This window comes from Lycorma delicatula, chromosome 1, assembly GCF_047948215.1.
Source record: "Lycorma delicatula isolate Av1 chromosome 1, ASM4794821v1, whole genome shotgun sequence".
Lineage (NCBI taxonomy): Eukaryota > Metazoa > Arthropoda > Insecta > Hemiptera > Fulgoridae > Lycorma > Lycorma delicatula.
In genome coordinates this window covers 87,679,759-87,695,502 of record NC_134455.1, presented here as the reverse complement: position 1 = coordinate 87,695,502, position 15,744 = coordinate 87,679,759, and the positions used below count along the sequence as shown (strand labels likewise).

Below are 15,744 nucleotides of genomic sequence, written 5' to 3'. Positions count from 1 at the left end.
TTTCAGCTTGGGACAGGACCATGTCTGGCAAGTATGGAGGCTGTCTTCATAACAATGTTGTTTTTGGCTAAAAATTCATGAACAAGCTGTGAAGTGTGAGCAAGTGCATTATCAACAAGTACCAATGCAATTGCAATCCAAAGAAGGATAGCTTCACACAAACAACATACGACCTCCAGTTAATACTCCTTACTGACCATATGACCTGGTAGCAAAAACTCATTATATACTACGCCATTGAAATCACAGAACACAGTGATCAGAACCATGACATTTAGTCTTGGCTTTTTTTGGTCTTGACTCTTCAGGAAGCTTCCACTGGAATGACTGGGCCTTAGTTTTGATGTAATACCCATACACCCACGTTTCATTACCAGTTATGAGCCATTTGAGCAGTTCTGGATCATTGTTCACTTCATTCAGCAACTGCTGAGCAATGTTCTTTGGCACTGCTTTTATTTGAAATTCAACAATTTTACTGCCACATGTTTCATGCCTAAAACATCTGAAAAAATTGCTTGGCATGAGCCAAGTGATATGTCAACATCATCAAAAACCTCTCTGATAGTGATTCAGCAATTGCCCATAATCATTTAATTCACTTTTTTGATGTCTCGGTTGTTGATGTGCTGGGATTTCCAGGTGTTCATCATCTTCATGACCTTCTTGGAAACATTTGTACCATTTGTAAATGCTGGTTTTATTAATAGAAGAATCACAAAAAGAAAATTCAACATTCCCAATGTGGTGCTGCACTTTATTCCATACTTAAAGCAGATTCTTTGTTCCATTTTTTCAACAAGTTAAAAATCACCAACCACAACAAAACATGTGTAACCTTTATGACAGCCAACAATAAACTAAGCATCCAATATGACTACCAATGTAAATATTATGTCACAAACAGGTGTACTAACACAACAAAAAAATTGTGATAATTGGGCTGATACAGGCCAGGAAATTTAAAAATTTTGCTTAGTTTTTGATCAAACCTGATACATTTAAAAATCCTGGTATTTTTAAACATATAATTACAAATATTTATTAATTAATAATGACAATTTTTATTGTAAAAGACTTTACTACACTGATAGCAAAGCCAGTACACTTTCACATGGATTTGAATGCTAGACTGTGGATACTGGTGTTCTTTGGTGATTGAGTTTCAATTAACCATACATCTCAAGAATGGTTGACCTGAGTTTGTTAAGTGTTTACTGGTACATTTACATTACAATATGTCTTCAGCTATGTCAGGCCTGGTAAGTCAGTAGCAGTGACTGCAGTTGCTGATCTATACATACACATCCAGACCCAGCAGTAGCTGGAAAACTAGTTGGAGAAAACAAACAGATATTTTGTTTGGGTATTGATGATTTGAAAACCGCTATTTATTATTGTATCAATAATGCAATAATGCTAGTTTATAATTATGTTATATTTTACATTTTTTCTTGATATCTAAGATACATTGACGACTCATCTTTTAAAATCTGGGATTTGCCTACAGACTGGTGATTTTTAGTTTTTTTTTTTCTTTTTATGAACCATATAAGTTTAAGAATTTATCTGACTGAATTGCAACTAACTATATAAATATTTTTGAACTTTCATCTTTAAAATGATATGCTATTTATATGTATTCAGTTGAAAAATACACTTTCTGGCACAAAAAAATTTTTTTACACTTGCACTTAATAGAAACTTACAAATAATTTTTATTCCATAATGATTATAAAATATTTTTACAACACAAAACTGAAATACAAGTACATACCTAATTCTACTACAAAAAAATATTATGTTCACAGAAAAAAAAAACAAAACGCATTTACAATCAATCTGCTTTTGTGTAGAAATATTCAAAGCATTCTGGCGCACACAAAGCAATGTCACAATTGGGAAAATAAGATGTTGTCACTTTACATGATCTGCAGGGATGTTGTTTTTTTCTGTCAGAGAGATTTTCTTTAGAAAATGGTGCCCTGTCAGCCGATCTGCAATGGAAGATGTTAATGGCATTGGAATCTCTTCCCTAGCTTTATTTACTAAACCCTTGCCAATTTGTGTAAGAAACTCTTCTAAATGCATAATTATGTTATTTTCATTTAGTTTTCTATAAATACAACAGGCATTTACAGCTGACAGTATGAAAAGATGGTAAAATAGCTTTTTACACCATATCAGGGATTTGTATTTGAAAGGAAGCAGCTTACAAGCAGATCATTCCCGTCAATACCTGTCTTATTTATGTTGTAATCCAACACTGAATCTGGTTTTACTTTTAACTCCCTTCCATCCTTGCTCTAACCAAAACCTTAGATCAGATAGCGCCATGTTTTGCGGACAGTATAAAAATATCATATATATATATCATGGAACACCCATGTTTGGGTGTCCTTCCAATGACGAAGACCTAGGTAATCAGCATGACTAAAGCTCATTTCTCCTATAGCCAGTTTGTTTACTTTCAAATTCTTAGGCATATGTTTTCTGTTAGTCTGTACTATCCCAACAGCAAGAATTCTTTTGGACCACAAATGCATACATAAAAACTGTGTGGAATTTTACACCATAATTATGCAGAAGTCTGTCAAATATGTCAATAGTAGTATTATCTATGTTTCCCTCACAACTAGTATAGGTTTGAAAGCCCAAAACATAACTGCCATGTGACTAATACTATATACATTTTATCCCACATTTTTCTGGCTTATTTTTCGTATGTATCCTGAACCTAAGACTACCTCTAAAAGGAAGGATCCCTTCATCAACCGTCAGATTTTCCTTAAGTGTAAGGGAATTTTTAAACTATTCTAATAAAAAATTGACATAAGGCTGTACTTTGAAGAGTGGATCCATGATTTGATTCCCCACTAGGAATATAATTATCATTATTGTTCAAATGAAGCATCCCTAAGATTGAACAGAATCTGTCTCTGGTCATTATTTTATATGGAAAGCTAGAATGAATGAAGGTCTTCTGAATCCAGTATTTTTTATGTCACTGTTATATAGTACACACATATGAAATATGGTAGAAAAAGTTTGTACAAATCTTTGACTGTGACAATACTTCATTTCAACCACATGCTGTAGGGTTTCAGTTGATTGGTATGTTTTAGTTTAGCAATGATGTGCTTGCATACCTATTGGTTTCATGCTTTATGTACTTTACTATATCTCATAAAAAGAAAAACAGAGAAGCAATCCACTGGCTTTAAATTTTCATCAAGAGAAGCACGACAGGAGAAGTTCCTTCAAAAACTAGCCTATTGGGAGGATGTTGAACTGGTGTTAAGACCACTGGATATTCTGAATTTGAAACTGTGGTTGATTTACTGGATGCAGTGGAGGCTGAATTTCTGGAGATACAAGTGCTGGAGCAGCAGGGTCTTCTGGAACAAAAAAGACACCAACTGCTTCAATAACTGGTAGTAAAATAAACATTTCCACTAAAAAATTTTATTTTATTGTAAAAAGGTTTTTAGAGGATAAAAGAAATAGGTTTAGAAAAACCTTATTTTTATTTCCATAAATAGAAAATGAATAAAAAAAATTTACGCATTTTACTTGGAAAGAAACAGCTAATTCTCCTAAAATAAAACCAGTAAAAAAATCGGTAAAGTAAAACCAAGTAAATATAACTAATAAAATATATAAAACTCACCTTCATCATCTTCTTCAAGTTCCTTATGGGTTCAAAATCATCACTTATTTCGAATTCAGAGTCAAAATCATTATGTAAAATTTCATATAATTCATGAGCAGAAGGATGACTGTGAGACGCTTTCAGTAACATAAGCAGCATGGCAAATGATAATGTGCCGGTAGAAAGCATAAAACGAAATTAGTATGTAAGTAACCGAGGTATAAAAGATGTCAGTCAGTACAACTATAACAAAAGTAGTATTTTTTGGCATACGCCACCTATTATTATGAACGTGTACTAGTAAAATGGTGTATTAGAACTATGTAATAGCCAGGATGCAAATATAACCTTTATAACATAACTAAATACTGTTGATATTGAAATGCAGGCTATTTTTGTCATGCATCCACATGAGTGAAACTTACACAGCAAGCTATGCTCGCAGCACGTCTGCAAAGTGTTAATGACATTCATGTGTTCAACAAAGTATATTTTCTTTTAGACGTTTTGACACAAGTTGTATAAAAAAAATTGTTTACAAACAAGTCAATAATATAATTCTTGGAAACCAATTCTGTATACTTTTTTATAATTATTTTGTATAATTTGATGATTAACATAAAGTTTTTTGCAGCAATATGTTAGTGGAGCAAGAAATGTTATAAAACATAAGAAAATTAATTTATCAGTTTAAATATTATCCACATTTAAGAATTTTATTTAATAACTCATGTAAATATATTTAAGTGCTGCCTTTCACCTTTTATTTGAAAATCCTATGTTTATGCTGATGTTATCATGATGATTAAAAAAACATTTCACTTGAAAAAACTCATCCATTTAACTTGATATGTACATTTGCGATTAAATCATTCCCAAGTAATGTCAACAAAAATAAAATAACATAAATGTCAACAAAATAGGTAAGCTACATATTTAGCTTGAATACTTTGTTTATTTATTATTTTAAATAATTTAATTTTAAAAAAACATTCATTTTTGAATAGATTATCATTTCTGTTGGTTTATAACTTCTACATACTTTTTATTGTTAATTAAATTAATTTCAATAATAGATTAGTTTGACAAATATATACAAAACTTATTACAAGAATTTGAATTATGAAATGAAATGTCTTCTTTAAAGTGGTACAGGAAATTTGCAGGACAACTTTACAGAAAAAAAACTTTATAAAAAGAAAATTTCTTGGCAACTTAAAAAAAAGAAATTTAATTCATTTATTTTTTTATGAGGTGGTAAAGCAGATAAATTATTTTGGTTTTTGCCAACGTAACTATCAAACACATTAATTTAATTTTTTTGTTTGGAAATTGAACAAAAGACACAAAGTAAATGAATTTATCGCAACTAACTGAATTTATAAAATTTTCCTTTCTAGCAAGATGCAATTTATAAGCATTAATCTAAACAGATGAATGAAATTGAAATCATTTTATTTGTTAAATAAAACAAATATTACAGTGTAAACCAGTAAAATCTATTAACTTACCATCAGAACAGACTTTTCTAATTCCTGAGGTACAGCAAATGAAGTTAATGCTGTCTGACCCAGAGGCCATGCACCAGCCTGGAAACAAAAAAAAAGAACTGAATTTAAACAAGCTAATTATCATAAATAATTACATTTTCCTTGTTTTAACATACTTCTACATTTATTTAACAGATAAGAGTAAAAATAGAAACAACTTAAAATTAATTTAATACAAAAATAAATGATTTAATACTCACCTGAAGCACATATATTGAAAAATTTATTCCGAGATCTATGTTGTCTTTTTTCAAGAAAGCACTAAATTTATTATTGAGATCCGTGGATACTGATATATCAGTAAACATTCTATGAAGTTTATTTGTAAATTCATACCCACAAGCTTGCTACAACAAAAATACACCAAATCTAATATTATTATATTATTTCATAACATATTTTAGATATAAAAATATGTCTACTATCATGTATATTCAGATCAACCTACAATACTAGTGTGTAAGGACCTAAATCCAAGGATCACATGATCTCAGGATAGAATTTTTTTTTTGTATCTAATATTAAGTACTATTAGTATTAAAAAAAAAAACTACACTATTAGTTTTAAACTGGGGGTGAGCTCTGCTCTGCCTGGATTGTCCTGTGTTTTAGTATGTGCTGTTTAATGATGTCTCTCTTATTGCAACTGAACTAGAGTGAACTTCTACGACAAAGAGAGAAGATGGTCTTTAGGTGGGTTAGGTACTTGATGGTTGGTTACTCTTGGAAAAATGGACACACATACATTGTACAATGAGTAGACTAAAGCCAAGCATTGGTACTATGGCAGGATTATTCAGTAACTGGAAACAAAGAGCATGACCTGAATCAGGTTTGCCTGCATTGGCATGGCACTGGGTGCCAAGATTTAGAGATCACTGATTCACAAATTCCTCAAGCAGGCATGCTAATGTACACCATATTTTTATTTGTAACGTAAGAGCTGGAAGGTGAATGGCATTTAATCTTGTTTGGCAACCCACAGTGAGATGTGGGTAGTTGTATGAGCTTACTGATATTATAGTTGATGGTGCTAGTTTGGTAATATTCTAGGGATCTTACACTCAACAGCAGGCAGATGACTGCAATGTTGTAAATAAAGGTTAGCAATTGGACTGTAATCTTCTTTAGTAAACATATAAAATTACTTTTGCAATTGATTAACCCAACTATTGGCATATGCCAGTAATGATGTGGATGTATTAAAAGAATGATTTCTCCAAGAATTATTTCTGGCTATAATGGAATGTGTAATAAAATAAGGTTATATGACTAATGACTAACTTGGAATCGCAGAAAAGGAACACTGGTCATAATATTTTAGTGCAAAATTTGATGTTGCACAGGAATTTATAAACACGGAGTCTTCTGTTAATTGCACAAATTCTACAACAGTTGAAAAATATGATTCGTTATAGTAGCAAATAAACGCCCTTTAGGCTTTTTTTAGCATTTTGAAAGTCATGCAATAAGCCAAAAACAAAACTTATTATAAATGAACACTGATCATTTCAGTTTTAATCTATGAGTGGTGAACATTTGTTGAATGTCTTTAAAAGGAAAATACATACTTTCTTTCATACAATAAACCTCCACATAAGAATGAACCCTGCAATTAGGGGTCAAATTTTGGGGGAAAAGTTAAAATACTTTTTTAAAAAAATTGTTTCTTATTTAGTCTGCTTGGCAATTATAAATATACAAAACAACCTGTTTTGTTATGATTTAATGAAGTTAGGTAAAATTTTGCATTTTTAAGTTGTATCACAAATACACTATACAAAGAAAGACATTATGAAGTAGATGGGCAGTCACATAAAATGTTTACTTGTGTAAGGCCTGAAAAAGAAAACTGCTACAGGTTAAGAGTAATAGAAATAATAAACATAACTGAAAATTGATACACGTCATACATGAATAGTACATGTATGATTTTCAGACACTGAAAGGTGTACACTATCCTGTATAACATTTTCTCTTGTAAGATTATTGAAATTACAGTAGTTTCACACTAAATCATATTGAATAAGGTTTCAAATAACCAGAATTAATTTATGCAGGAAAGTAAAATTAAACTTTTTCATTCTTGGGTCTTCCTGTTGGATTCTTTCATCCACTACCAGTTACTAGAATACAAACTTGCCTTGTTTTACTATCTGAACTCTTCTTTATAATTTTGGTTGATGCTGTCCATGAGAACTGGTCAGTACCAGCATACTTTTTAATTTTAAAAAAGCTCCATGGTACTGTTCCCATAAACATTTGGTCCAATCTAATATAAGCTTATTCATCCATTCTTTTTTTTTACAGCATCTACTAATTGCATCGTTCAACAATCTCTTACAAACAAAGAGGTTTTACTTTAATTATATCATAAGATGAAGATTATAAAATTAACAAGCATTATCAGCATGAGGTTACATCAGTTTTTCTGAACCATATTAGTGTACATTAATACATCATTCATGCTAGACTTGGTTAATGCTTTTAAATAATTGTGTCTGATCATCACTTCCTATTTGTCTTGTTAAACTATACTTGTTTATTTTCTAATGCTAATGATATGTCTCTGAAATATGACTACACAGTATATCTGAAAAGTTCTGAACTAAATTTCTATAGTCGATAAAAGTAGCGCCATCTCCTGGACAACCAAGGAACTATGTAGTATGATGTCTGACGAGTGTGTGTACAAAATTTCATCATGTTTTGTTACTCCAGTCTCGAGTTATATTCAGCCGCAAACGTTGTGTTCATGTGACCTTGTGCGAGCTTGCAACATGGAACAGAGAAGCACGATAAAAATTTGTGTTTGACTTTAAAAGGTTTAAAGACAGCAGACAGTTGTTGGATGATGACGAACAAAGCGGGAGCTGTTCACGATGAAAATGTTGCGAAAGTGCATCTGCAACTGGTCAGACTGTGAGATCTAAATTTTATTTGGAAGTAATGATATGCATGTTGTGTCGCATTCGTCGAATCTGGTCCAAGTACCAGGATCTGGGCAGGATTCCGACTTAACTCCAGCAGACTATTTTCTGTTCCTGAAACTGAAGTTGAAGATGAGAGGCCACTTTTTTGACGACATTCTGGCCACCCAAAGTGCTCACAGCAAGTAGTTAAAGGCAATCCCACAAAATGATTTCACCAGAGCGTTTGACAAGCTCTACTGGCGTTGTAACTAGAGAAGGGTTCTATAGTGATATGATAATGTGATATATAGCTGATCTGAATAAATTCATTTATCTTTAAATCTGTATTTTTATTTAATTTAGTTCAGGAACTTTTCAGACATACTATGTATTTTCTCTTCATGAACATCTAGAAGCTGCTAACATTCACAAGTACATTTTCTAACAGATGTCTAATTCATGTTTATTCAAGCAGTAACAAAACCATATTTGACTTCAGAGTTTTTGTCTGGTATTATCAGATTTTTTGCAATTCTTACGGTCATTAATTGTGCCATCTTTATAGAGATGGCAAATCCTGCCTGCCACCAATTTTGAATGTAGGATATAGCTCATCTGTGGAGAGTTCCGTGTTTAGTTTTGCGAATAAAGGACCTTCTTCTTCATTGCTCATTAAATGCTTTTATTTTTTAACTGTTTTTTTCCATTTTTCCAGTTTCTGATAAAGATGTCTGGAATACAAGGTCTGCAAATAACGTAATGAGACTAGTTATTTTGACAGCCAATGTGGTAACACTGTAAAGTTAGTAGTAAACATATCGTTATATAAATAACTGATTTATATTAGGTATTAATATTTTTAGTCTACTGTTGTCATGCGAGAGGTAAACAGACTTTTCACGAAATGAGTTTTTGTGTGCATTACAAAAATGAGTGATACTAATTATGAGCAATGTTGTCCAATCAAGTTTTGCGTTAAACTCAGCGAGAATGGTACTGAAATGTTTCCAAAATTGAAAAGGGTGTATGGAGATGAAGCTCTGTCATGAGCTCAAGTTTTTAGGTGGTTTAAAGGATTTTCAGATGTCAGGAATCAGTTGTGGACGAACCACGCTATGGAAGACCGTTAACGTCAATAAGTGACGATTTCATGTTTAGCAAATCAGAGACTTGATACGGTATGTCTGGCGATTAACTGTCAGAATGATTGCAGAATAATTGAATTTGATCCATACCACAGTCCATCAAATTTTGACAAACAAATTGGACAAGAAAAAAGTTTGTGCAAATTTGGTCCCAAAAAACCTCACTGTTGAAAAGAAAAACAACAGGGTGGAAGTGTGCTGGAATCTTCTAGGGCAAATTGAAACTGATCCTGATTTTCTAAAAAATGTTATTAATGGTGATGAATTTTGGCTATTTGAGTACAACACAGAAACAAAACGCCAGAGCAAGGATGGCACACTTAACTCATCACGTCCCAAAAAAGCAAAAATGAACAAATTCAAAATCAAAACTATGCTAATTTGTTTCATGTTTACCGAGAAATTCCTGAAAGACTGCAGAAAAGAGTTGCCCGTGTGAAACCAGTCATCAAAGATAACTGGATGCTGCATCATGACAATGCACCTTGTCACACTGCACTCTCAATTAATGAGTTTTTGGCAAAGAAAAACATTCCTGCAGTTCCTCAACACCTTATTCACCTGAATTGAGTCCCTGCAACATTTTCCTGTTCCCGTTTTAAAAAAACACATCTCAAAGGACACCATTTTGGAGCAGTAGAAATCTTAAAAAATAGTGTAACTGACCATCTGAAGGATATTCTGGTTTCTGAGTTAGAATCCATGTATAATTGGATTGTAAATGAAAAGTTTTTCTGAACCAGTCTCATTACTTTATTTACAAACCTTGTATATTTACAAACTACAGTACAGTTACTCATCTCGTCAACTTTAAGAACAACTTTTAGTTTTCCTCCAACAGTAAGCAAGCTGTAAAAGAATGTTTTACAGTCTCATAGAGTTCAATTAAAAAAAAAAAAATTAACACACATTTCCTTTGTACTGGCTAAAATACAACTGTACTACTCTTATACTGAGATTTAGTATAAACAAGTTGGAAGGTTGACATGTTAAAAACACTGATGAATTTTTTAGCTCTCTGCTGAGAGGTGTTTCTTACTTGACCTGCTAGACACTTGAGGTCAATAGAATAATGTTATACAGAAAACACCAAAACAAAAATTGAATAAACAAAAATTGCTTTTAGAATTAAGTTTTACTACTACAAAATTAAAAGAAACACTACACTTTAATTTGAACAGTTAAATCATTTTATATAAAATTATTTACCTTCAGTCTATTGATCATTGCTTCCTCAGCATCCATTGACTGACTTTGTTGATGAATTAGTCGTTTGGCCAACATCCTTGAGTAAAACTTTTGGAAAACATCCTTATCATCTATGTACTTGAATATTGTAATAGATTCAGCTAACCTTTCTTCTATCTCATGATCAGACATCCCTTTGGATGATTTTTTTAAAAGCATGTCACAGTACTTTGCTAACTGGAAACATGAATACAAACATGAGATATTTGATTTTAGTTATCTAAGTTAAAAACTGAATGAGGAGAAAAATCATATTAATTTAATTACTGATAAAAAAATTACACACATCCATAAAACATAATATTACATCAATAAAAACTGTTTCTTTATTTTCTTCTTCCATTGTCATCACCAGTGCCAGTTGATGGATCTATTTTTTACAAACAGCTCAGCTCTAAATTCTATCTGTTCCTCCATTCTTTTTGTCATTCACTTACTCTTTCATTCATGCACTTTCTCAACTGTTTAATCATCTTTTTCTAAGTCATCCGGTTATCTTTTAATATTAAGTAACACGGACTTTCACAAAAGCTTTTTACACTTCTTAACTGCTCATTTTTATGACTACAACATGTTGCATTAACCTATTTTTAATTTACATATTCCATTTGCTATAAGAAATAGATTATTCCATGTTTTATTAGATAACCAGAAAGTGATAAATTCTTCCAGATTAAGAGTGTAAACAAAACTACCAAATGAGACAACACTTTAGTTTGAAAAACTAGTTCACAATTATTTATTCTTTAAGTAACTACAGGAACTTGGTCTGACTACAATTAACAAAAATAATAATAATAAGAATAAAATAATAATAATAAATAAATAATGATGATGATCATTGACAGAACTACTACTGCATTAGATAGAGGAAGTGAAGGCGATTTGTGGGTGTAAAAACTTTGCTCCCATAACTAGCCTTCAAGATGAAGATGAAATTAAGGAAACTCTGAACGAAATTGCAGAGTTATTATCCAATCACTTCAAGAAGGTCAGCAAAACGGCTAACTACGATGAAGATTTTCGAACGAAAAAAGCAGAACTTGGAGGTCTACTAAATTTCAAAACTGAGTATAATTACTCATACAATGTACACTTTAAAATGGAAGAATTTGTGAAAGCGTTGGAGAAAGCAGGCAATACAGCAGGTGGTCTGGATGAAATCCATTATAACATGATCAGGCAGCTGAATTTTATTGCAAAATGCAGATTACTAAAACTAAATAATCAAATATGGCAGGATGGACTGTACCCACAGCAGTGGAAAAAAGCGCATGTTGTTCTAGTATCAAAGAAAAAGAAAAATTTAACAGATCCCAATAGCTACCATCCTATTTCTTTGACGTGTGCTATGGGAAAAATACTTGAAAAAATTATTAATAATCGACTCGTTTGGCTTTTAGAAAAAGAAAACCTGATATCACCATATCAAGCAGGTTTTCGACAATACCATTCTACCACTGATTAAATAATCAACTTAGAGAACATTATATACAATAGCTTTATTACAAGGGAACATTGTGTCAGAGTCTTCTTTGATCTTCAGAAGGCTTTCGATATGATCTGGTGACATGGAGTAATGCTCCAGATTCATGAATGGGGCATTCCTGGCAATCTGCCAGTTTTATTCAGCAACTATATGAATGACCGTACTTTCCAAGTACGCATCAACAATGAATATTCATCTGAATGAAGCTTGGAAAATGGCATATCACAAGGTTCGCCGTTGAGCGGCACCTTGTTTACAATCGCCATTAATAAATTGATATTAGCCATTCCAGTAGAAATCAGCAAAAGCGTCTATGTTGATGATTTGGCAATTGTGTATGCCAGCAACAAGATAGCTATGGTGAAATACAAATTACGAGTGATTGACGCCCTAAATGAAGTTGCGAGGAATAATGGATTCCAATTTTCACCAGCAAAAACGTGTACACTTCTGAAGGAAGAGAATTCCTCACCAAAGTCCTATTTTGACAATCGGCAACAATCCAATACAATATAAGGATAATGTGAAATTTTTAGGACTGGTATTGGATAAATCCCTCACTTGAGCATTACATATACAGGACTTGAGTGATAGATGCAAAAAAGCCCTAAACATTATTAAATGTTTATCGAACATGAATTGGGGCTCCGATAAAGAAATATTATTGAGACTGTATAAGGCATTGGTTCAATCAAAACTAGACTGTGGATGTATTGTATGTATATGCATCCGCTAGGAAGTCACATTTAAGAAAGTTAGACGCAATTCATAATAGCGGAATAAGATATGCAACAGGCACTTTCCGCAAGTCAAGACAAGTCCGGCGACTAGTCTAATGTCTGAAGCTGGAATAATGCCACTACATTATAGAAGAGAGATCCTTCTGTTAAGATATGCAGCAAACGTATGGGCTTTTCCTGCTCATACAAATAGCAAACTTTTTAACAACCATCCTTTGGCTGCATTATATGAACATTGTGCTACCTATTCTAGAAGAGCCGGAATTAGGTACCATGAATTAACAAGAAAATATGAAATTTCTATTCCAGAGACATTAGCAATTTCTATGAGAGAAATACCGCCATGGCTCTTCAAGCAGTAAATACAAGGCTGGATCTCTCTCAGGAAGAAATAAAAAAGAAGCCAGCAGTGATCATCCAACAGGAATTTTTATCAACCGTCAGTAGCTACAAAGAACATATTAGAATTTATACTGACGGTTCTAAAACCGAACATGGTGTTGGATGCTCTCCATATATGTAAATGGAAAAGCCCACTTTTGGAAACTGCCAGATATGGCCAGTGACTATACGGCAGAACTTACTGTCATACAGGAAGCTCTTCGTTACACAGAACACTATTGCGAAGAGAGAGTGCTAATATGTTCTGATTCTCTAAGTGCACTTGTTGCAATTTGGTACAAGAACATTAAGGATGACTTAATTGCAAACATCTTGTCCATTTTGTACGTTCTAAATCAACGAGGACAGTAATGCGTATTTGTATGGACTCCAGGGCATGCTGGTATTGCAGATAATGAAAGCGCAGACGAAGCTGCCAGAAAGGCAACAGTCTGCGAAGTTTTGGATGCAATTCCTGTAAGGGTAGCAGATGTCAAAAACTGTCATAAGTCAACTAAAACTAAAACTGTCATAATGTCAACTAACATAATAAGAAACAAGTGAAATACTGATTGGAGGAGTTTAAATACAAAATTAAACTCAGTCAAAACTTCTCCATATAAATGGAGAAGCGACGTGAAGTTGACTCACCGAGAACAAGTGGCTGTGACCAGGCTTAGAATTGGTCACACACTAATAACAAATTCATATTTGTTAACCGGCGAAGAGAGACCAAAGTGCGGTGTTTGTAATAAAACACTTACAATTAAGCATCTAATGGAAGAGTGTACACCATATATGAGGACCTCAGAAAGGGGTTCCAGCTAGGAAATGATATTGCTACTGATTTGGATAATGGAAATGAAGGTAACAGTTGCTTATTTATACGCCAGTGAACTTATTAAAAGTCTGTAAAAGTGAAAACTTTAAAGCTGTGTTAAACAAACTCTAAAGGGTAGTTTTATATATATAAGGGAGTCTCGAAGTGTGGCACGTATAGTGACAGGAGGTAGCCCTCTTGCCTAGGCCGCCCTGGCTTGCTTGCATGCAAGAGCAGGAAGTTGGGGTGTGTCTAATGATGGCATGGGAACCTCAAGGGTGAACTGTGGTGCGAGGCTATGGGTAAGCGCAATGCATGCCTGTAGCCAAGTAGGTCAGGAAGCCAACCGGGAAGGGCAGCCTCCCCACCGAGGGGCTTTTTGGCCATCCTGAACAGGTGGTCAGATTGCTCTTATGACGCTGGGAGGACCTGATGGGTTACATCCTACGGGACTGTTTATAGGGCGGGAGTCAACTGCCATGGCATCCTGAGGCGACTGATATGCTGCTTAACGGCGGTTCTGGTCGCCCTGAGGGTGTTTAAATAAATAAATAAACGAGACACGTAGAAGGAGATAATGGTATTGCAGAGACTTGTATTTTCCATTTATGTGCTTTGTGATATTGGCTCAAAGTTTTAAGATTTTGGCCCTTTACTCCGCATAAGTGTTGTTTGTTTATTGTTGTAGATTAATGTTTTGTGTATTTTGTGCTTTTAAATAAAAATGTAAGGGCCCTTTACACCCTTACATATGACGACCCTGATGGTGATACTAACCTCTTTTTAAGAATGTGACGAGGGCTAATGACCTTAGCAGTCGATGCCCATAAAAAAAAAAATTATATTCAGAATTTCCACAAGTTTGCTGTCATGCCATAAGACGTACCAAAATTATAAATTCATAAAGAATAAATGTAAAACTATAAAATAAACTGATTGGAAATACAATTGTTTCTAGTCGGAAAATGTAGAGTAGTTCAAAATGTACAGAAATCAGTCATATTTTTCTAAAATAAATATTTATTTATTTACAGAGAAGAAACTGATCTAAAAATTATATAGAGACTTTTTGAATAATTAAAATATTTATCAAATATTGTAGGCTAACTTTTTAAATAAATATTAAAAAACATTATTTTAGATATAGTTATAGAAATTGTGATATCGTGAAAATGCCAGTTTATTTTGAATTAAAAATTAAATTAAGGAGGATATTGGTATTTTCAACTTAAAATACCAAAAAAAATTCAGAAATGTCAAGAACAACTTGGATTGATTTTCTTTTGTTTAAATCAATTAAAATTAAACAAATAAAACAATAATAATATATTTTCAGTATTTAGGTGGCATAAATAATCTCTACAAAAAACAGAACACAAAGTAGACAACTCCTCTTTTATATAAAACAATTACAATTTTATAATTATGAAATAAGGTTACTTACATACAACAGAATAATTTCAAAAGTCACAAATTACATAAATTGTAGTCTAATTTAAAAACTGTTTTATTTAAATATTTTGAATCTCTTATTAATTCTTCTGATTAATACACCCATTTCACCCATCATCTAAGTCTCATATTGCTACTAAAAGCTTTTAATGCACTTAAAACATAATAGTAGTACACTGGCCACAAACAAATATGTTAAAAACATATTACGAATTACCCACCTAGACTAATAATCTGAATAAATTCTTTAATTAACCTACTGACTGCTCAATTTATATATATATAATTCAAATGGTCATTTGTAATATTTAACATTTTTAATACATAATGTGATATAAAATAAAATCATGCAAAC

General features: G+C 32.6%; 1 protein-coding gene across 1 annotated transcript in view; it reads right to left on the bottom strand.

The window, feature by feature from the left end:
- Cul2 (cullin 2) overlaps positions 1-15,744 on the bottom strand; it is a 90,442-nt gene that overhangs the window by 17,642 nt on the left and 57,056 nt on the right. Inside the window, exons 9-11 of the mRNA XM_075357578.1 lie at positions 10,469-10,684; positions 5,403-5,549; positions 5,164-5,241 (exon numbers count right to left, since the gene is read on the bottom strand). Of these exons, the coding sequence (XP_075213693.1) occupies positions 5,164-5,241; positions 5,403-5,549; positions 10,469-10,684 (441 nt within the window). The remainder of the gene's footprint in view (positions 1-5,163; positions 5,242-5,402; positions 5,550-10,468; positions 10,685-15,744) is intronic.